This window comes from Culex quinquefasciatus, chromosome 2 (genome assembly GCF_015732765.1).
Source record: "Culex quinquefasciatus strain JHB chromosome 2, VPISU_Cqui_1.0_pri_paternal, whole genome shotgun sequence".
Lineage (NCBI taxonomy): Eukaryota > Metazoa > Arthropoda > Insecta > Diptera > Culicidae > Culex > Culex quinquefasciatus.
Window position 1 is genome coordinate 170,146,770 of NC_051862.1, and position 22,265 is coordinate 170,169,034.

Genomic DNA, 22,265 nt, shown 5'->3' on the forward strand with positions numbered 1-22,265 from the left:
ATCGGACCATTAGTTGCTAAGATATCGACATTAGAAAACGGTGGGTTGTTTGGGTGAGACTTAGAAAACATCAATTTTCCTGATTTTAACCCCTTCCCGCCAAGAGCAAAATAGAGATTTTTACGTTTTTCAACATTACTCGTAACTGAATCGACCAAATTGAATGAAATTTTTATGGATATAAGTTAACATTCTACATAAACTAATGCAGGTTAAACAAGGTTAAAAAAATGCATGGTTGCAGAGAAATTTAATATTGAATACAAAAATTAGTGGTGCTCTGGAGTAACCATGGGCGTTAGAGGGTTAAACACTTGCATAGCAATATCTCAGCAATTAACGGTGCACTTAATCAAAAATTCACTAAAGTACTTTTTGATTGCAAATTCGATTTTACATCGAAAAATGAAGTTGAATTTTTTTTACAACCAATATTTCAATTTTTTAAAAATATCAGTATTTATTAAAAAAATCATAACTCGGTCAAAAATTTTTTGCACATCCTGGAAATTTCTGAAAAGTTGGCACTTGATGTCCTCTAAAACATATCAAAAAATGAAAAATAAAATAAAAATAGTGTTTTTTTACAAATCAAGTTTTAGTGACAAAAAGTTAAATAAAAAATTACCAAAATCACCGTGCTTCATTTTTTTCAGTGTAGTCCTTATGCATACCTATAATTTTGCCGGAAACACCAAATCGATCAAAAAATTCCTTCAAAAGATACAGATTTTTGAATTCTCATAAATCATTTTTGTATGGACAGCTGCCAAATTTGTATGGAAAATTATATGGACAAACGAATGATGCAAAATGGCTTTTTTGGGCATACCGAAGGCACCAAAAATGTTTCAGTCGGATTAAAAATACAAAAAAAAATCGAATGACCGAAATCTGATTGAACTGCTCGGCTAAGCTGAGCTCGTATATCAATACTACCCGTTGAGTGTAGGAACTTCGAATAATCGAATCATACAAACCTGGTTTCAAAGTTTTTTTTTTGCGTTGCGTTCTTGTTTTCGGGCAATATACTTTAAAATTTAAAGCCATATGAATTTGCATTTTTTTTGTACGTAATGCATATTTTTTTAACTTAAAAGATAATGCTATAATTTTATTTAAAAAAAATTAAGAACATGCAAAACATGAGAAGGAATTATAATTTTTTTCTGTATAGAAAGCGCCCTAGTAACACACACACAGACATTTGCTCAGAATTTGATTCTGAGTCGATATGTATACATGAAGGTGGGTCTAGGAGGTAATACTAAGAAGTTCGTTTTCTGAGTGATTTTATAGCCTTTCCTCAGTAAGGTGAGGAAGGCAAAAATACTTTGAATTGTCATCTGCACGTCTTTTGAATTCTCTTTAATGGAAAACAAACAAAAATTGGTTTGATCTTTAAAAAAACTGTTTGAGATCGTGATGGCTGTTACGACGTATTGCAAACTAATCAGAAATATACATATGGAAATTATATTTTTTGTAAGTTTAAACTGATTTTTTCATATCTAGCTATATATAATTTTGAACAAATACAGGTAAAACGTATTTTTTCACAATTGGCAGCGTTGGCTTATAATAAATTACACTTTTAGATTTTACCGTGTCAATCATGCTAGAAACACAATTAAACCAGCAAAAGAAGTTAATGCGATGTTTACTTTATGAATTTTATGATTTGAGACATATCTGATTACCGTAAATCTGGGTGACTTTGATAGCTGGGGTGACTTTGATAGGTTTAAGATTTTTCCGCAAAATGAAGAGTACAAATTAAATACGTACGGAATGGTATGGAATCATACTGACCGTGGTAGAGAAGTGCTCAAAGTACCTCATGAAGAATTTTTCATGAAATTTTGAAAAGTTTAAAAAGTTAGTAAACTATAATTTAGAAAATTTTGATAAATAACATTTTTTTAATCTTCTCAAAGAGTCATGATTTTCTCAATAAACATGATTTCGAATCGTAAAACGTAATGCATATTCGGATTCTTCGGACAATCTTCTACTAGGAAAAGGTAAAATAAGTTTGTAAATAATAAATATTATTAAATATTATATGTTTTTGAAACATAATTTGAAAAAATCTCCTAATTTAAAGGCATTTTCAGTAAAACAAATTTCATATAAAATGCGAAAACTTTTGATTCGTTCATAGAATTCAGTTAAACATGAAATATAAATCTATAATTTAATAAACAAAACTAGTTTTAAATGATTTTCTTAAAAATTATATCAGCAACCTAAGTGATGGTAAGTTCGAAGTAAAAATAATGTTTGAACACCTCAAATCTGCTTTTAACAAGACAAACTATGAATATCAAAGGCACCCTGGTATTCAAACAATGATTTTTTCAAATATTACATTGTTTTTAAAAGTGCAACATGTAGTTAAACTTTTTGTCAAGCAACTGTAAAGTTTAACATGACAGATGATAAAGTTTCACACCAAGTTACAAGCTATAATCTCCCTTTAAAATTTCTTGATTGTTTAATAATATTTGAACTTAAGCTCTGCGTAAAATTTAGCACCTTTTTTCATTATAACATGTTATGTATCTCTGTCCTTCATTTAATTTTATGTTAATGTGTTTTTATTGCGACTATTAACGGGTTGTCTTTTACGTTCTAATGCTTGAACAATTAGGTCGTAAGAATACGCAAATTGTAAATAGGACAGAGACCTGCTAAAGATGCGTGAGTTTCCATTCAATATAATTAAAACACGTTTTTAAATTCAAATCCATTGTTTTATCATAATTATTGAATTTCTGAAATAAATATTTCCCAAATTATAATCGTGGATAGGCCCTTTGGTTTATCAAACCGAGTTTTTGTAGGTGTGCGTGTTGCCGAACCACGCCGCAATTCGAGTTGTCAAAATTTCAACCAATCAGAGTGTGGGTCCAAAATAGGTTCAGCGATGTCTCCAAAATACATTCAATAAGTCCAAAAAGCATCCAAAAAATGTTTTACTTGAAATGCTTATTACAATGAAATGGTTAAATTATTTTCAATTTTCAATAGTACACTTTGTTAAGCATAAATTAAGGCACAAAACAATCCTGAAACAGGCCAAATTAGTTAGATCTTTCCTGAGAACAATGCAAATTATGTTGATGCTTTGCATAGTAGGTCCAAAATAGGGCCATATACCCTACACAAAAAAACATTGAAATATTTCAATTGACTTTTTTTTACAAAAAAAAAAACAATTTCCCAAAATCCGTATTTTTTTTATTTGTTTTTTTTTTATGTTTTAGGGGACAAAACCCCGATTTTTTTATGCCATTCAGAAGTATGGAACAAAATGTTGCCGATGAGTTATAATTTTTTTAAATAGTTCCTCGAATTTGCAATCGAAAAGTACTTGACATTTTTTTGATTAAATGCACCGTTTTCAAAATATAATCACTCAAAGTTATTTTTTTTCTGATAAATTCCGGATTTTTGACTTTTTAAAATAGTGTCCTTAATTGTCCATCTTAAAAAAAATCGGAAAATTCAGAAAATTTCCTACAATTTCGTCTAAGAAACATTGAAGATGGACCGCTGGTTGCTGAGGTACAGCGGCTAAAAAAAAGAATCAAAAATAGTGATTTTTTAAGTCTCACCCAACAACCTTCCATTTTCTAATGTCGATTTCTCAGCAAATAATGGTCCGATTTTCAATGTTAAAATATGAAACATTCGTGAAATTTTGCGATCAGATTCCAAGACTAACATTTCAAAAGGGCTTAATATTGAATGTTTGGCCCTTTTAAAATGTTAGTTTTGATCAAAAAAATTGAAAAATGTTTTTTTCGAAAAGATCGGGGAATTTTGAAAATGTTTTATTTTTTAACATTGAAATTCGAACAACTTTGCGATTGCAAATTCGATTTTACATAAAAACATGAGGTCAGCTGCCAAAATTGTATGGGTGAACCAATGACACAAAATGGCTTCTTTGGCCCCCACAAAGTTTGAGCCAGATAAAAAATATAAGTAAATCCATTTCCGGGTTTGGTGGACAATTGCTCTAAAGTAAATTACGGAAAAATCGATAAAAATACGAAAGTTAAAAATGGGATGTTGGTCAGAATGCTGCTAAAGTATAATCCCCAAAAACATATATTATTTTTTTCAAAACTTTGGCAAAGTTACAAGTTGCTATTTAAACTACTACACTGCCCATGATCGCATAAATGTCCCATATGCAAAAACAGCAAACTAAGAAAAACGCATTTGAAGTTTGTCCCACACATAAGGCTACGTGTTAAGTTTTCACGAAAAAACTGGATTTCCTCCCGATTTCTAGAACAAAGTACTGGATGTTATAGGCTCTTTAGAAAGAGCACACGATTTTGAACCAAACTGCATCAATAACTCAAAAGTGATGAAAATGCATATGGGACATTTATGCGATCATGGGCAGTACACTGTTTTATAATTATTATTTTTTTCAATGCTGAGACTGAGATTTTGTTGTACTTTCTCTACTGCAGATGTGTGGACATTGGCAAGTACGCCATGATCGGAACCAGCGTGAGGACATGCGTTCGCGAAGAGTGGACCGGTCAGAAGCCGTCGTGTTTCGGGTTGAACCAAGAGAATGACTATGCTAGTAAGATTGAACGCGGTGACCCCGAGAGTACCTTAACCAGTGAAATGTCTACTTACAGTGGAGAAACCGCCGACGATTCTGATCCGGCACCAGAACGGTCCGATCGCGCAGAGTAACGACGGCAAGCTGATCGTGTATCCGGGCACGACGGTCCACCTGGAGTGTCTGTGGATGCGACGGTTCGGCAATCCCAAGTGGAACGTGAGCCATGACTATCGAAAGTATCCGGAAGGCTGGAGTTCGGACGAGGGTCGTGATCCGCAGCTAGAGTACCGTATCAGCATCATGCACGCGGTCAAGGACGATTCGGGGACGTTCACGTGCGTAACGCCGGCCCGGCACACCCATTCGGTGGAGGTGTTCGTGAAGGTGGGTTTCGTTTTTGGGTTTGTTAGGTTGTGTTTTTTTTTAAGTTGGTGATCTTCGTTTACAGCCCGTTCACTGCAATGAGATCCAGGTGCGTCGAGGACTTTCCGCCAGCACGTTGGAGACCATGATGGGGACCAGGGTGTTGTTCTCCTGTACCAATGGGAACGCCTTGATTGGAACGCCGGAGATCTCCTGTCTACCAAGTGGAAACTGGAGTGCTCCGTTGCCGGTTTGCGAGAGTGTCGAGTGCGGTGAAGTCCCCATCCAGGCCAACAGCAATGGGTCCGCACCTCGGGTGGCCATTTTGTCGCGGGAAGTTGGAGGCCGGGCGGCGTTCTCCTGTCCGCCGGGTTACGGCCTGAGGGGACCCAGCGAGGCGATCTGTTTGCCGTCGGGCGAGTGGGGTGCACCGTTTCCCTCGTGTGTCGGTAAGTTGAGTTGTGACGAGGTGGATCCGTTTATTTCTATTCCATGTTGAGACTTGTCCCCCGCAGAGGTCCAGTGCTTCCATCCCGGTGCGCCGCAGAATGGATACGCCCAAGGGACGCCCCCGTACCGGGCCGGTGACGTGGTGCAGTTCAACTGCAACCCGGAGTACATGATGCAGGGCCAGCCGATCATCGCCTGTCAGGATAACGGACGGTGGTCGGGAGGGCTACCAAAGTGTGAGTAGTGAAATTCTTCGTTTATTGTAATCGACAACATGATGACATTTTTCCTCTCCAACAGGCGTCCAGGCGTGCTCGTACCCGGGAACCGCCATCAGCGGCCGAATGTCGTCGGTCAAGTTCTACTACTCGATCGGCGAGAGCATCACCTTCACGTGTGACGCCGGTCTGGAGCTGCGCGGCGCCAAGATGCTCAAGTGTCTGAAGAACGGCAAGTGGTCGAACGCAATCCCTACGTGCGTCAATCCGGACGCGGCCGTCAACGTGCGCAGTGACGCCAAGGGTCTCTACAAGCGGGACAACTAAGGAGGGGGTTGTAGTGATGAAGTTTAGGGTGGTTTCCGGTTTCACCAAGCAGTAAACAATTAAATATATCAATCAAAATGTAGAGGCCAAGCGTCGAGCAAGGTGACGACAGTCGTCGGGGCAAGTGTTCCACGTGGATCAATCAAATTTTAATGGCATGATATAAAAGCAAACAAACAAACACATACACACATTGACTGTTTAAAGTTAACTGTCGAAGGTGGCATCATAAATAGAGAGACACTCATTAAGATGACGTTAAAGTTCGCCTCTCTGGCAGGCACATGAGTGGCATAAAATTTAATTTGCGTAGAGCAGTCAACGCTTTATTTGCTTGTTGTTAATGGTTCACAATCTTCCGTCTCTAGCACTTCCGGGAGGGTGGTTCGCGGTTGTATGAAAATGGGAAAGTCGTATTCAAAAAAACTTTATTTGATTCTTTAAAACAGTAATAATAGTCATCTACTTTTAAATTCAATGATTCTTAGTAAACAAATTTATAAACAAAAAAAAAAAAACTAAAAACAATCAGAAACTTTTTTTGACTTGCCTCGTTGTCATGGTTGTTTTTCTGTTCACTAAAAACGAAGGATATTGTCATTTTCATCCAAAAGTGAACCACCCTAACTCCCGGCTTCCATGCTCTTCTCCACTCTTTTAAACCACCGAGAGAGCAGCAGGAGAATGGGCTGGAAAAATCAATTACCGCGATGTTGGATCTATGATAATGCGCAATCATATTAATGATGGCAAATGAGAACGATAAATACAATGGCGATGTTGTAAATGTAAATTGGTTTTGTTGGTAGGCGTAATGTTAGTGCGGTTCATCTCCCTCCCCTGACTCCAGTTTCCCAATTTACCCTGAATTGTGGTTGTGTATGTGTGTGTGTGATGGCTCATCAGCTGAAATTTCCCATATCGTATAGCACACCCACCAATTCACATATGCATGCACACATACACACGCACACTTACACGTAGAAGGTAAGTAAGATAATTTATGACAGGCTGTCTGATGGATATCTGTAGTTATATATTTTTTAAACGAATCAGCATGCATACAAATTGGATGGCACTGCAAATTTGACTCATAAATATTAATTGAACGGAAGGCGTTAAATGTAGACACTAAAAAAAAATCAAAATAAAGCCACTTTGTTTACGTTTTTTCAGTGTACATTAAGGGATGTGACCACCCCACACGACGAGGAGTTGTTATTACACATGTACATAGATGAAGGCAGGAAAGGGGTGCGCGCAATGAGTGTGTGTAATTTATTTAGTTTATTTTTTTCGATTCAACTCATAATAGTTGTCAGGACTGAGAGACGCATGCAATTGAAATAATCCCCTCCACCCTTCTCCCACGCAAACACACGTAAATCTAATGAATTTGTAGTGCTTTTATGATAATATATTACTATAAACAATACTTGAACAAGCACGTGGTCGAGGAGCAATTCGGTGGTGTAGGTGTTGAGTAGTGGCTTGAGCTGAATACATTGTTTCTTTATGGCAATTGTTAATGTAAACGTAAATATATTGTATTTGAAATAAATGACAACAATCATACCAGCTGGGCAGTTTTCATTTTAATATCACACAGTTTAAATAATATTATCATTGTAGAAATTAATAAAAACTATCGATTTCAAAATGCCCACAAAAAACATTGAACGTAAAGTTTCACTTTCACTTTTTTCATAATCTAATGTTTTGTCACTAATCTTTGGTACCGTGAGGGTTACTATGGGTCAAAAAACGATGCACCTCTCGTTATTTCTTACACGGAGAAAAAAGAGTTCCCAAAATCGTGAACAAGCGTTCATGAAAATGGGAACCACGAATAAAGTGTTCAAATGCCATGGTACGTTTTTCAAAATCGTACCATGGGATTTGAACAGTTTGTTCGTGGTTCCCATTTTAATGAACGCTTGTTCACGATTTTGGGAACTCTTTTTTCTCCGTGTTAATAACAAATCAGTTTGAATATCATCGAGAATTATTTAACGTATAATTGTTTTTAGATAGTTTACTAACTTCAGATGGATTTTCGGCTTGCAGTCGTTGAAAGCAGCTCAAACACTTATTTGTGTATTAAAAAAAAGTACACAAATAAGTGTTTGAGCTGCTTTCAACGACTGCAAGCCGAAAATTCATCTGAAATTAAAAAAACACTGTCGAAAAAGCTAAATTTAGTTTACTAACATTTTCCCAAAATATGGTAGAATTTGATGAACTCTACCTTTAATGCCAATCGTTTCAAAACTGACCCAATATCACCCCTTAGAGGGGGTGACATTGGGTCATATAAAGCTAAAATGATGCTTAAATGCAAAGACATGGCAAAAACAAGTCATCCAACAGTGTTCCTTGTTCGAGGGAATCTTATTAACATGCTACAATGTTTGAAGAAGAGATTTTCAAACATTTTGGTACTTTTCGAGCAATTCCAACAAAAATATTAAAAAGTTTATTTTTCAAGAGGTCATTTTGGCCAAAAACGTTCCTTAACTTTAGACAGCTTTGGCAGCAATTACAGGATTTGCTCTAGGAACGAGATTTTTCTAGCTAAGTCAGCTTAGGATATTCCCTACACAACATAATTCATTTTAATTGAAAAGAACCTGAGCAAAGGTAAAATCCGTTATAAACCCAATCTCACCCCCAGACCCAATGCCACCCCCCCCCCCCCCTAAGTACGAGCAGAAACTTGAAATAGAGACAACAAAAGACCTGGGGGTTGTTAAAGTGGATAGTTTGATTATGTTTTTTTGACATACCTTAACAACGAATCTGATGTTCTATGTGCGTCAAATATTTATTTGAATTGTATGTGGGTAATTCTCTACCAACTCACACGACATCGGGAAAAGTTGCCCCGACCCCTCTTCGATTAGCGTGAAACTTTGTTCTAAGGGGTAACTTTTGCCCCTGATCACGAATCCGAGGTCCGTTTTTTGATATCTCGTGACGGAGGGGCGGTACGACCCCTTCCATTTTTGAACATGCAAAAAAAGATGTGTATTTAAATTATTTGCAGTCTGAAACGGTGATGAGATAGAAATTGATTCAAAAAGTACATTAAATTTCCCATAAAATGACATGTTCCAAAATTTTATACAGTCGAGTAACGGAAAATGGGACAATTTTTAAAACTTTTTTTTCGGAATTCTGAGTACGCCATCAAATAGGGCGTCTAATTTTACATGAAAGTCACCGTTTCAGACTGCAAATAATTGAAATACACCTCTTTTTTTGCATGTTCAAAAATGGAAGGGGTCGTACCGCCCCTCCGTCACGAGATATCAAAAAACGGACCTCGGATTCGTGATCAGGGGCAAAAGTTACCCCTTAGAACAAAGTTTCACGCTAATCGAAGAGGGGTCGGGGCAACTGCTGTGTGAGTTGGCGGAGAATTACCCATTTTTGTAAAATTTAGATAAATGAAGAACACATTGTTTAAGGGTGCACAGCAACTCAAGGAAGTTGTTGTCTTCTTATAGCAAAATTGTCAAACTTACTTACCCAATCCTACAATAATCTGTTTGTAAGAATAATCATTTTTTTTTGTAAATCGCTTAGTAGACAGTACGTAGTTTTGCAAATAATAAAATATCTGTATCAAAAATCTTGGTGTAAAAGCTCTGGTTGATGTGCATCGTTAAACAAAGAGAACATTTCACTGAATTAGATTATGATGTGGTCCATAATGAAAATTGTTTCACTGGTTACTTGATATCGTTTTTAAATTTTACATTGAAAACAATGTTGTTAGCGTTACTCATAATTTGTTAATATCAAAAATCCCTAAATTGAATCATATTTCTCACGAACGGCTTCCACAATCCATCATAAAATGTAATTGTTCGGAAAAACAACACAATTATGCGTTACAATACAGTTCTAGCAGCCATAAATCATCATTGACTAAAGTGGGCATTGTTTTCCGCCACCACGTGGAATTTAACAAATTGCCCATTGCTCACCCCTCTTGGCATGGATCATCGCCACCGTTCATGAAGCGCCGGGAAAAATGCTGCTCAACATTGATTAATGGGTGCAAATTTCACACTTCAATGAAGGCTGTTGCATTTATGCATCGAATAATAAACAGCAGCGAAAAAAAAGAAATCGTTCGCATAACCCTCGATGCAGAACTGGATTTGTACCATTTCCTGGGAGGGACCTTTTTTCTGCTGTTTTTAATTTTTGCAAGTGCAAGAAATGAAGTTTTTTGCCGTTTCAGGGCACAGAGGGGGAAAATTGCGCACACGATTATTGGAGTGTAAAAATAATTGCCTCCCTCTTGGAGACTTGAGCCGAGCTTCTTTTGCGATATTTTTAACCCAGAAATTCCGGCGAGGGATTTTGTCAACCGGGTTGGAAGAATATTTGAATCGAACCGTTATGAGTGAATCGTGTAATGCATGGAACGTTTCGTATGGCCAACGGAAAGTGGGTCACCAAATCAGCATTGGGAATTTGATTTGCTATGAGTTGTGCAACTTTTTTTTTCCAGACATTACACCCACAGTAGGGTGGCCTACCCGAGAGACAATTTGATAGCATAAAAATTCTGTAAACACACTTAGAGGATAAATCTCGAGATAGCCGAGAGCGATATTTTTTTAATAAAACTTCACGTATTCAAAAGTACCAAGACCTTTAACATATTGATGATTCTCCGCCAACTCTCACAATAGTTGCCTGATCCCTCTTCTAAACAGTCCTCATCAATAGTTACAACTTTGTCAAAGACACCAGATTGATCAGAAAATTCCAACCAAAGTTACAGATTTTCGAATATTTACCTACCATTTTTGTATGGACAGCTGCCAAAATTGTATGCAGATGGAAACTTGCATGTGTAAATCAATGACACAAAATTACTTCTTTGGTCATATGGAAGGCCCCCACAAAGTTTGAGCCAAATAAAATCCATTTCCGATTTTGGTAGAGAATTGCTCATTAAAGAAAGTTTTAGAAAACATGATTAGATTCAAATTTATATTTAATTCTCTTTAAATTTGATTCAGATGAAAAGATTCCTCTCTTTTTGTTCACAAACAGGTCAAGCATCTATTTAATTGCCAAGTAGTACAACAGCAAAAAGAGAACTTGTTGTAACTGTGGTTGACCCAATTCCGTGCACAGTACAATAAACTTCAACAGAAGCAGTTTCGCGAAATCAACAATTTTGCGTAATTAAAAATGAAGCTGCAATGGACTCGAATACATTAGCCCGGCTGCAATTCCATTCACCAGCATCGTGAGCATCGTGCGGGTGTATGAGGGTGTGGGTGGTTCCAAAGTGGCTGTTTCTTCCTTTCGTAGGGTGCCACACACAATAGGACGTTTGTGAAGCACATGGAGTTAGGAGCAGTTTACCAATAAATTAAAGGTTTTTAAAAATATTTTTCGCTTCATATTTTCATGCTTTTTTGATTTGTTTTGACAAAAAGCTAGCAAATTCCCAGCAAATTTATGTCAATATTTCCCAAAATTTCTTGACATTTTTCATCAATATGCGTTATTTCTCCTCATAATGCAACCATATCGAAACCCTGCTTTTAAAAGGGACTTGCTTGAACTGCTGACGAACTCAACGGATTGTTCTCTCGGAGTGCTTAACGCGCGCGCGAGTTCAACGGCGAAAAGCTTCAAGTGGGGGGAAAGAAGTCATTACAATAACGAGAGTCGAGGGCCAGAAATTTTCCCACAGAAAGTGTGAATGTTGAGTATGATGTGTGTGGAAAGTTGCAAGACTGAAATGGTCTGGTGAGAATGAAAAAAGGGAGAACAGAGAAAAAAAAACCTAAGAAGGACCCTTCGTCATAGTGCAGTAATTATGGGGCTCTCCACCGCTTTCACAATTCAAGATCGCTCTAGCGTGGTTTTATTCGCCATGTGGGTACAATATACTTTGGGCTCTTTACGCTATGCGCGCTACTGTGAAAGGGAAACTTAATGCATCTATGGGTTGGTTGTAGAATGATGCTTTAAATAATTTGACAACATGGGGAAAAGCTGTGGCGGTTTATTTGAAGTAGGGTATAATATTGCTGATATCTCTTTCAATTTATATATTTTAATTAGCAATCAGATGTTCGACTGATTCAGTAAAAAGGACGAGCAATGAAAAATGGGCTTTTTGTCATGGTTCCGTACAATCATGAACAACATCGGTGACTATGGACCATAACCTTGTTCCAATTCAAATTCAAAATTGAAATAATTTTCCTTCCAAATGTTTCTTGAAGTCTTCAAAATCGGTTAAATTTTCCCATAAAGTTATGAGCATTTCAACTAGAGAGTCCTATTTCCCGGGGTAACCAAATTGCTAGGAAACGGGAAATCTTGAAAAAAAAAATTATCAAAATTTAAAAGTATGGGTAATTCTCCACCAACTCACACGAAATCGGGAAAAGTTGCCCCGACCCCTCTTCGATTTGCGTGAAACTTTGTCCTAAAGGGTAACTTTTTTCCCTGATCACGAATCCGAGGTCCGTTTTTTGATATCTCGTGACGGAGGGCGGTACGACCCTTCCATTTTTGAACATGCGAAAAAGAGGTGTTTTTCAATAATTTGCAGCCTGAAACGGTGATGAGATAGAAATTTGGTGTCAAAGGGACTTTTATGTAAAATTAGACGCCCGATTTGATGGCGTACTCAGAATTCCGAAAAAAAAAACGTATTTTTCATCGAAAAAAATACTAAAAAAGTTTAAAAAATTCTCCCATTTTCCGTTACTCGACTGTAAAAAAATTTGGAACATGTCACTTTATGGGAAATTTAATGTACTTTTCGAATCTACATTGACCCAGAAGGGTCATTTTTTCATTTAGAACAAAAAATTTCATTTTAAAATTTCGTGTTTTTTTTCTAACTTTGCAGGGTTATTTTTTGGAGTGTAACAATGTTCTACAAAGTTGTAGAGCAGACAATTACAAAAATTTTGATATAAAGACATAAGAGGTTTGCTTATAAACATCACGAGTTATAGCGATTTTACGAAAAAAAGTTGGTCGTCATCGATCATGGCCGTTCATGATCACCCGCTACAGGCACGGACGACGAAACAAAGAGAAACGCAAAAAGTAACTTTTTCAAAACTTTTTTTTCGTAAAATCTAATTGTCGTAATTGTCTGCTCTACAACTTTGTAGAACATTGTTACACTCTAAAAAATAACCCTGCAAAGTTAGAAAAAAACGAAATTTTAAAATGAAAAATTTTGTTCTAAATGAAAAAAGACCCTTCTGGGTCAATGTAGATTCGAAAAGTACATTAAATTTCCCATAAAATGACATGATCCAAAAAATTTTACAGTCGAGTAACGGAAAATGGGAGAATTTTTAAAACTTTTTTAGTGTTTTTTTCGATGAAAAATACGTTTTTTTCGGAATTCTGAGTACGCCATCAAATCGGGCGTCTAATTTTACATAAAAGTCCCTTCGACACCAAATTTCTATCTCATCACCGTTTCACTATTGAAAAACACATCTTTTTTCGTATGTTCAAAAATGGAAGGGGTCGTACCGCCCCTCCGTCACGAGATATCAAAAAACGGACCTCGGATTCGTGATCAGGGACAAAAGTTACCCCTTAGGACAAAGTTTCACGCAAATCGAAGAGGGGTCGGGGCAACTGCTGTGTGAGTTGGCGGAGAATTACCCATGAAGCGATTTTATTAAATATGTGCATTTTTTGAGCACCTTTGAAATGTTACGAATTTAATTATGATGATTTTTTATTGTTTCATTTATAGTATGATTTTTTATTCAGCCTGATATTTGACAATCAAAAAAAAATTGCCTGTCCCGATCATTTAGTCCATTCATTTTTTTTTATTTTTTTTTATATTTATTTTTGATTTTCTCTTCCATGTACATTCATTCAGTTAAAATAATATTGAGTGTCCAATCACAATCGATGACTTTTCACCTCAATTTTAAATACTAGCAATTTTCATTTATTCATGAAATATTGTAGCTTTCGCTATTCAGTGATTTCAAATGTAGGAGGTCCTACATGTACAAAAGGGAAAAGGGATACCTTAAAACTAACTTATAAACTATATAAAGAGCGGATCAATGCAGCTGAAGACTGCAATGATTTTTGTCGAAATGCATCAATTATCTTATTGGACATAACATCCAAAGTGTCAACTTCGGCTAATTGATGAAGTTCACTGGTGCTGAACCAGGGAGGAAGTTTCAGAATCATTTTCAGAATTTTGTTCTGAATCCTCTGAAGTTTTTTCTTCCTGGTTGGGCAACAGCTTGTCCAGATCGGCACAGCATAAAGCATGGCAGGTCTGAAAATTTGTTTATAAATTAACAGTTTATTCTTGAGACAAAGTCTAGAATTCCTGTTTATAAGTGGATACAAACATTTAATATATTTGTTACATTTAACCTGGATACTTTCAATGTGATCCTTGTAAGTAAGGTTTTTGTCAAAAGCAAGTCCAAGATATTTCACTTTATCCTCCCACTTTAAGTTTACCTCATTCATCTTTATAATGTGATGACTTTTTGGTTTAAGAAAATAATAAGTTGAGTCTTTGCAGCATTTGGAGTAATGTTCCATTCTTTCAAATAAGAATTGAAAATATCCAAGCTTTTTTGTAATCTTCTTGTGATGACACGAAGGCTTCTACCTTTGGCGGAGATGCTTGTATCATCAGCAAAAAGTGATTTCTGACATCCTTGGGGCAAATCAGGCAAGTCAGAAGTAAAAATATTGTATAAAATTGGACCCAAAATGCTTCCTTGAGGGACGCCGGCACGTACAGGTAGTTGATCAGATTTGCTATTCTGATAACATACCTGCAGAGTACGATCCGTCAAATAATTTTGAATAATTTTCACGATATAAATCGGAAAATTAAACCTTTTAAATTTCGCAATCAAACTTTTATGCCAAACACTGTCAAATGCTTTTTCTATGTCTAGAAGAGCAGCGCCAGTAGAATAGCCCTCAGATTTGTTGCTTCGAATTAAATTTGAAACTCTCAACAACTGATGAGTAGTTGAATGCCCAAGGCGAAATCCAAACTGCTCATCAGCGAAAATTGAATTTTCATTAATGTGCGTCATCATTCTATTAAGAATTATTCTTTCGAATAATTTACTAATAGATGAAAGCAAACTAATGGGCCGATAGCTTGAGGCTTCAGCAGGATTTTTATCCGGTTTCAAAATCGGAACTACTTTAGCATTTTTCCAACTACTGGGAAAATATGCCAAATCAAAACATTTGTTGCAAATTTTGACCAAGCTACTTAAAGTTGCTTCAGGTAATTTTTTAATTAAAATGTAAAAAATGCCATCCTCACCAGGGGCTTTCATATTTTTAAATTTTTGATAATAGATTTTATTTCATTCAGATCCGTATTAAAAACTTCATCTGATGAAAATTCTTGTTCAACAATATTCTGAAATTCTATTGAAATTTGATCTTCAATAGGACTCAAAACATTTAAGTTGAAATTATGAGCACTCTCAAACTGCTGAGCAAGTTTTTGAGCTTTCTCCCCATTAGTTAATAGAATATTATCACCATCTTTTAAAGAAGGGATTGGTTTTGAGGTTTCTTAAGAACCTTTGAAAGTTTCCAAAAGGTTTGGAATAAGGTTTAATTTGTTCGACATCTCTTGCGAACTTTTCATTTCGCAGGAGAGTGAATCTGTGGTCAATAACCTTTTGCAAATCTTTTGAATTCGCTTCAGTGCAGGATCACGAGAACGTTGATACTGTCTTCGGCGAACATTTTTCAGACGAATCAGAAGCTGAAGATCGTCATCAATAATGGGAGAATCAAATTTGACTTGGACTTTAGGAATAGCAATATTCCTAGCATCCAAAATTGTATTAGTTAAAGATTCCAAGGCTGAATCAATATCAGCTTTGGTTTCTAAAACAAAATCATGATTTAAATTATTCTCAATATGATGCTGATACCTGTCCCAATTAGCTTTGTGGTAATTAAACACAGAACTATTGGGTCTGGTAACTGCTTCATGAGAAAGTGAAAAAGTTACTGGAAGGTGATCAGAATCAAAATCAGCATGAGTCACTAAAGGACCACAATACTGACTTTGATTTGTCAAAACCAAATCAATTGTTGATGGATTTCTAACAGAAGAAAAGCAAGTTGGCCCATTCGGGTATAAAACCGAATAAAGACCAGAAGTGCAATCTCTGAATAGAATTTTACCATTGGAATTTACTTTTGAATTATTCCAAGATTGGTGTTTGGCATTAAAATCACCGATAATCAAAAATCGAGATCTATGCCGAGTAAGTTTATTCAAATCCCCTTTGAAATAATTTTTATTTTCCCCAGTGCATTGGAATGGCAAATATGCAGCTGCAATCATAATTTTCCCAAAAGAAGTTTCAAGTTCAATGCCCAAACTTTCAATAACTTTTAACTTAAAGTCACGTAACGTACTATAAGTCATACTACGGTGGATAACTATTGCAACTCCACCGCCATTTCGATTCATTCTGTTATTGGTTATAACTTTATAATCTGGATCACTTTTCAAATAAGTGCCAGTTTTTAAAAATGTTTCGGTTATAACAGCAACATGCACGTTATGAACTCGTAAAAAGTTGAAAAATTCTTTTTTCATAATATTGATAGAATTACTTAGATCCATGATTAAACTTCAGGGTAAGAACAACATCATTCGCAAATTTTAATCCAATCTGGATTGCTTCCATCATGGATGTAGCATTACTCATTGTTTGAATCAAACCAAACAGTGAGTTTTGCAAAAAAGTCATTTTTTCAAACGTAACATCGCCGAGATCAGAAGATCCCAAAGCGTTGCCAGCAGAAACATTTTCAAATGAAATTTGAGGTACCTGCCCTATTTCAGGAAGATTGGTAGAGGATTTAAAATTCGTGGATGAACCCGAACCCGAAACGACGTTGGCATAAGAAATACCATTAGTGTTACCTAACTTTTCCACGGTAGGGGTACTGTTCGAGTGAGACAGCACGAACGTTTGATTTAAAGATGCAGGTACAACCTGACTTTGAGAAAAATTCGGTTTGGATTTCGGCTGATGCTTAGCACGAGAATCCAAAACCTTTTTTCTGATGGGGCAATCCCAGAAATTTGATTTGTGATTTCCACCACAATTTGCACATTTAAATTGGGTGACTTCTTTCACGAGACAATTGTCCTTGTCGTGAGAAGAATCCCCGCAAACCATGCATTTTGGAACCATGGCGCAATGATCAGTACCGTGACCGAATGCCTGGCAACGCCGGCACTGGGTCAGATTCTGGCCATTACCGCCATGTTTCTTAAAATGCTCCCACTTTACCCGTACATGGAACAAAAACTGAACTTTGTCCAAAAGTTTCAAATTGTTGATTTCATTTCTGTTGAAATGAATCAGATAAAATTGTGAAGTCAAACCAAAGCGAGAAATATTCCCGTTTGATTTTTTCTTCATTGGTATTACTTGGGATGGGACAAAGCCAAGCAACACCTTAAGTTCGTTTTTGATCTCATCCACCGACAAGTCGTTGGAGAGACCTTTCAGGACCGCCTTGAATGGACGAGCATTCTTGGTCTCATACGTGTAGAAATTGTGTTTGTGGTTTTTCAAATAACCAACAAAAGTTTGGTGATCTTGTAAAGATTCCGTCAACAAGCGACATTCTCCTCTTCGACCAAGCTGGAACGAAACCTTCAAATTGCAAGTTTCCTTGCAATTCTTCAGTTGCGTTCGAAAGCTGGCCAAATCGGAGACGGAAGTCACTACAATTGGCGGAGCCTTTACTCGTTTCTCGACGGCAGAAGGCTCAGTACGAGGAGAAGGATCCTTGTCAACAGTTTCGGATAAAACACCGAAACCGTTTGCCAATGGAATTGGAGGATTGACCTCACTTTCAGAATCAGAATCAGACCCCAGAAGAGGCTGTTTTCTTTTTCTGTTTCCGTTAGCCGATTTAGCGTTCAAACGCTTCACCGACGTAACGACCAAATCTTCAGAAGATTTGCGTTTACCTTTGTTTTGACGCATTTTGCAAGCAGAGTTCTCTTGAAAAGATGGCTTTGTTTGTAAAATACAACAAAATTTCAGGTGGGGTTAGTCTTGAAAAGACTGTTTAGAATTTTGGAAAGTAACTCAGGTAGTCTTTAAAAAGACTGTGAATTTTGTTTGAAATAACTCTGAGCTTAGGTAGTAAAAAATAACGCAGCTCTAGTGTCCGTTCACCTCGAAGGTTCGCAAGACACTGAGTCCATTCATTGAACAAGCCTTTATAGTAGTCTTGTCATGCAAAAGTTTAATGCACTCATATTTTATTGAGCAATTCCAGATCAAATCAGGATTTTTTCTGGTACTTTTGTACCCACCCTCTCCGATTTCAATGAAACTTTATTAGACATGTTATCCTAAGCCAGGGGTGCTCAAAGTTTTTGAATGATGGGCCAAATTTGAAGCTCACATGAGTTTGCTGGCCTAGCGTGAAAAATTGTTTACTTGAATTACGTTGTTACAGTTGAACTGAACAAAAAAAAACATTTATAGGCTGAGGTTTTTTTTAAATTCCACGTATTTTTTAACATTTTTGTCATTTAAATATTAGAGAACAAAAAAGGACAACTTTCCAACATTTTGTTATAAAATGCATTTGATCAGTTGGTTCAAATCAATTAAAATCAACAAAACTTAAAAAAATTCTAAAAATCATACATAAGCTTTAAAACTTGCATGTCTGAACAAACATTGAAATCAGATAAGGCCGTTGCAAATATTTATTTAATAAGTTTATATGCCTTTTGTAGCTGAAGACGTCATTTCTCAAATATAAAGAAAATGAAAAGAAGGTATTTTATTGAAATATCAATTTATGCGATTAAAAACCATCGAATTTTTCTTAAATTCAAAAGATTTTTTAATTAACCCAAACATGCTAAAAACGATTCTAAACGCAGGGGAATGCATTTTAAATAGATTTCAACTGATTGCACTTAAATGTTCATTGAAATATTGAAGTTTTATGAAAGAAAAAAATTGTGCCCCCTGATTTTTCAGGCCAACTTTGAAGGGGGGCAGACAAAAACTTTAAATGAAATTTGTACCAGCCTAATGTTGATAAATCGTTGCAAAAAGGTTTTTTTTGCAATCCCGTCGTGAAACTACTTACTTTTTCTGTCATTCTTGAACGACGAAATAGCCTACTTTTCTGTACCAAAAATAACAGAATCGAATAGCAACACTTTTCAAAATAAATGCTGAAAAGTTCTACTTTTCAGCACTGAAATGGGTGCTGAAAAGTTGAACTTTTCAGCACTTGTTTCGAAAAGTAATACTTTTCAACATTTTTTTGATTCAAACGATTTATTGACAAAATACATGAAAATTTGACATAAAATTTCGCTCAATGGGTGTTTTTCGGAATTGCAAAAAATGTTGTATGGAACTCGTTGCAAAACTTGATTTTTTCAGCACTCTTCGTATTTATCCAACTCGGTGAACCTCGTTTGATAAATGTACGACTCGTGCTGAAAAAATCCTCTTTTTGCAACTTGTTGCATAAACTACTATTTCACAATCATTCTTCCAATTGGCTGAATCAGTTAATTATATTCATAATCAAAATGTCATAAGTTCGAGCCCGCGGGCCATACTTTGGTCATCTTTGTCCTAGGCTTATATAAGCCATTTTTATGATAAATAGAGCCAGTTGTACTCGGAAATATAAAAAAGTGGTCAAAGGCAAACTTGTAAGAAATTGGATGGAACTTGAAGAAAAATACACGCAACTTCTATAAGATTTTTCGATTCTTACGATTTTTTTCGTTCAAATATTTTGAGGAAATTGCCTAAGATGGTACAAAAAGACATTGAGGCGCGGGTTCGATTCCCGCCTTATCCTTCTGGCCTTCTATCGGATGGGGAAGTAAAACGTCGGTCCATGCGTAAAAGATGTTTTGGGTGACTCACCAATAGGGTGCCCAGAATATGGGACTTTTTTTTTTGAAAACCTCGCTCCACAAGCTGAATATTGTTTCTTGATCTATTTTAGGATTCTGGGCCAAATATGAGCAAAATCGGTCATCATTTACCCATTGATACTCGGAGGTGAAGTTTGTATGGAAAAAATCTAAAAAATGTATGGAAAACACAAGTTTCTTACGGTTTGGTCTGCACGGTGCGCTACTTCCATCCAAATATTCCCAAAAGTGAGATTCTTATTGAAAATTTAATGCTCTACAACTTTGTAGAACATACCAATGCTATAAAACTCGATCCTGAAAAGTTATTAGCGATTTATAAAAGTCATTTTTGTATGAAAAACTTTTTTTTCGCCAACTTTAGGCTCCAGTATCAGTGGGTTAATCTCATCCAATTTCGCTAAAAATTTACATAGATGCTTAAAATAACCCAAAAAACCGTTTTGTGCTTGTGGAGAAGGGGGTCATTTTTTCTGGGCACCCTACTCACCACACATAACCTTCGGACGCCTAGAAACAGAGACAACATAGACCACAAAAGACCCGGGGGTCGTCAAAGTGGATTGCTTTGCCTTTTTTTTGGCACAAAAAGACTAACGAAAAAATGCAGGATTGTAAATATGTCTCAAATAATTATAATACAAAAATACAAAAATAATACAAAAATCATTCACTAAAACTGTTTTTTAAAATGCCCTAAATGTCAAAATTTTAAAAAAACGATGGTGGGAATCGATTCTCTAGACAATTTTAAATATCTTTTAAATATCTATATGACAGACTTGATTTTCCAGTCTCGAAAATATTTTTACCGGAAAGCTTGTCTAATTCCCCATAAGTTTTTCGTTGACTACTTTTTAAAATAATTCATTTAATTCTTAATTACGAAACACATAAATATTTGAATGAAATTCGCGCTTCTCAAATGTAATTTTCGAGTGCAAAAATGGCTTGTATAGGTCAAGGATAACATGTCTACAAAGTTTCATTAAAATCGGATAGGATCGGGTACAAAAGTACCAGAAAAACTCCAGATTTGAGCTAGAATTGCTCTATTTCCTAACGGGTTGAGTGAGTTCAGGTTTGAAAAACTCAAACCAAATAGTTCGCTCGAAAATACTGTCCACTTGAAACCGAGCCCGCCAGCTAACACGTTCCACTGAAATCCTTCAGGCAGAATTTAAACCATAACTTTCCCAGAATTTCACGGGGTAAAATAACTAGCCCTGAAAACAGTGCTTTACTGTCCGATGAGTTCCGATGCACTCTCTCTGGCCAACTCATTAGATTTCACTTCCCCCTCCCCAGAGCATTTAGTGGCCAGGGTGGAAAAGCGAATGTGTGGAAAAACTGTGGCAAGGGGCAGCCGCAGTGAGTTATGACGCTTTTAGAATAACTGGGAAAATTATTGGACTAATTTTATACCCCAACGGGGTGAGCTGCACTCACATGTGTTTGTGTGTGTGTGTGTTTATTCAAGTTGTTTGTACTTGTGTGTGAGTCGAGTGTGCTTCGATGCAATGTTCTACTCGTTTTGCTCAATTGGCACACCTGAACAGTGTGCGATATTAGTGGAGCATAAAATTTGATCGCTCGTGCAGTTTGCATTTAGAGCGCGCCGCCGCTAGTTGAGCTTAATCAAATTGAGATGAGATCATTAAATTAATTTTTGATTTAATTGTCAAGTTTGTCGAGCACGGGACTCTGGTGGAGCCACAGCTGGACTGACTGTTCGCTGGTGGTGATGGTGGATTTGCATTAGTGGTAGATTCTGCTTAACGAGATAATGCTTCGTTAGCATAAAGAATTGCATTTCTGTGCTGCTAAAAATGGTATTAAATTAACAGTTTTTGGATAAAGTGAGAGCCCAACGTATTATTCGTTTTTCTGTTTTTACTATGATCCAACATAATAGAAAGGTTTTTGAAAAACATATGTCATCTTTAACAGATTTGATAGCGGAACAATTTTAAATCATGTTTGATAAGGCTTTGTCTAATAATGTCCACATTATTTTTAATTTGTGTTCGGTTTTTCTAATCTTATTGAAAGTGGGAGAGGATGCAAAATATTGCTAAGAAAATGTATATATTTGAATACCTACTTTATGGGTAATTCTCTACCAACTCACACAGCAGTTGCCCCGACCCCTCTTCGATTTGCGTGAAACTTTGTCCTAAGGGGTAACTTTTGTCCCTGATCAAGAATCTGAGGTCCGTTTTTTGATACCTCGTGACGGAGGGGCGGTACGACCCCTTCCATGTCTGAACATGCGAAAAAAGAGGTGTTTTTCAATAATTTGCAGCCTGAAACG

General features: G+C 36.4%; 1 protein-coding gene across 4 annotated transcripts in view; it reads left to right on the forward strand.

Moving 5' to 3' along the window:
- The window catches only part of LOC6031316, a 30,223-nt gene extending 22,690 nt beyond the window's left edge, over window positions 1-7,533 (forward strand). For 2 of the 4 annotated variants that reach the window (XM_038252412.1, XM_038252413.1), the window contains exons 11-15: window positions 4,494-4,612; window positions 4,671-4,981; window positions 5,046-5,409; window positions 5,461-5,646; window positions 5,711-7,533. In XM_038252412.1, coding sequence (XP_038108340.1) covers window positions 4,494-4,612; window positions 4,671-4,981; window positions 5,046-5,409; window positions 5,461-5,646; window positions 5,711-5,955 — 1,225 coding nt within the window. In that variant the 3' untranslated portion in view covers window positions 5,956-7,533. The remainder of the gene's footprint in view (window positions 1-4,493; window positions 4,613-4,670; window positions 4,982-5,045; window positions 5,410-5,460; window positions 5,647-5,710) is intronic. The other 2 variants (XM_038252414.1, XM_038252415.1) reach the window with 2 other exon arrangements.
- The last annotated feature ends 14,732 nt before the right edge of the window (window positions 7,534-22,265 follow it).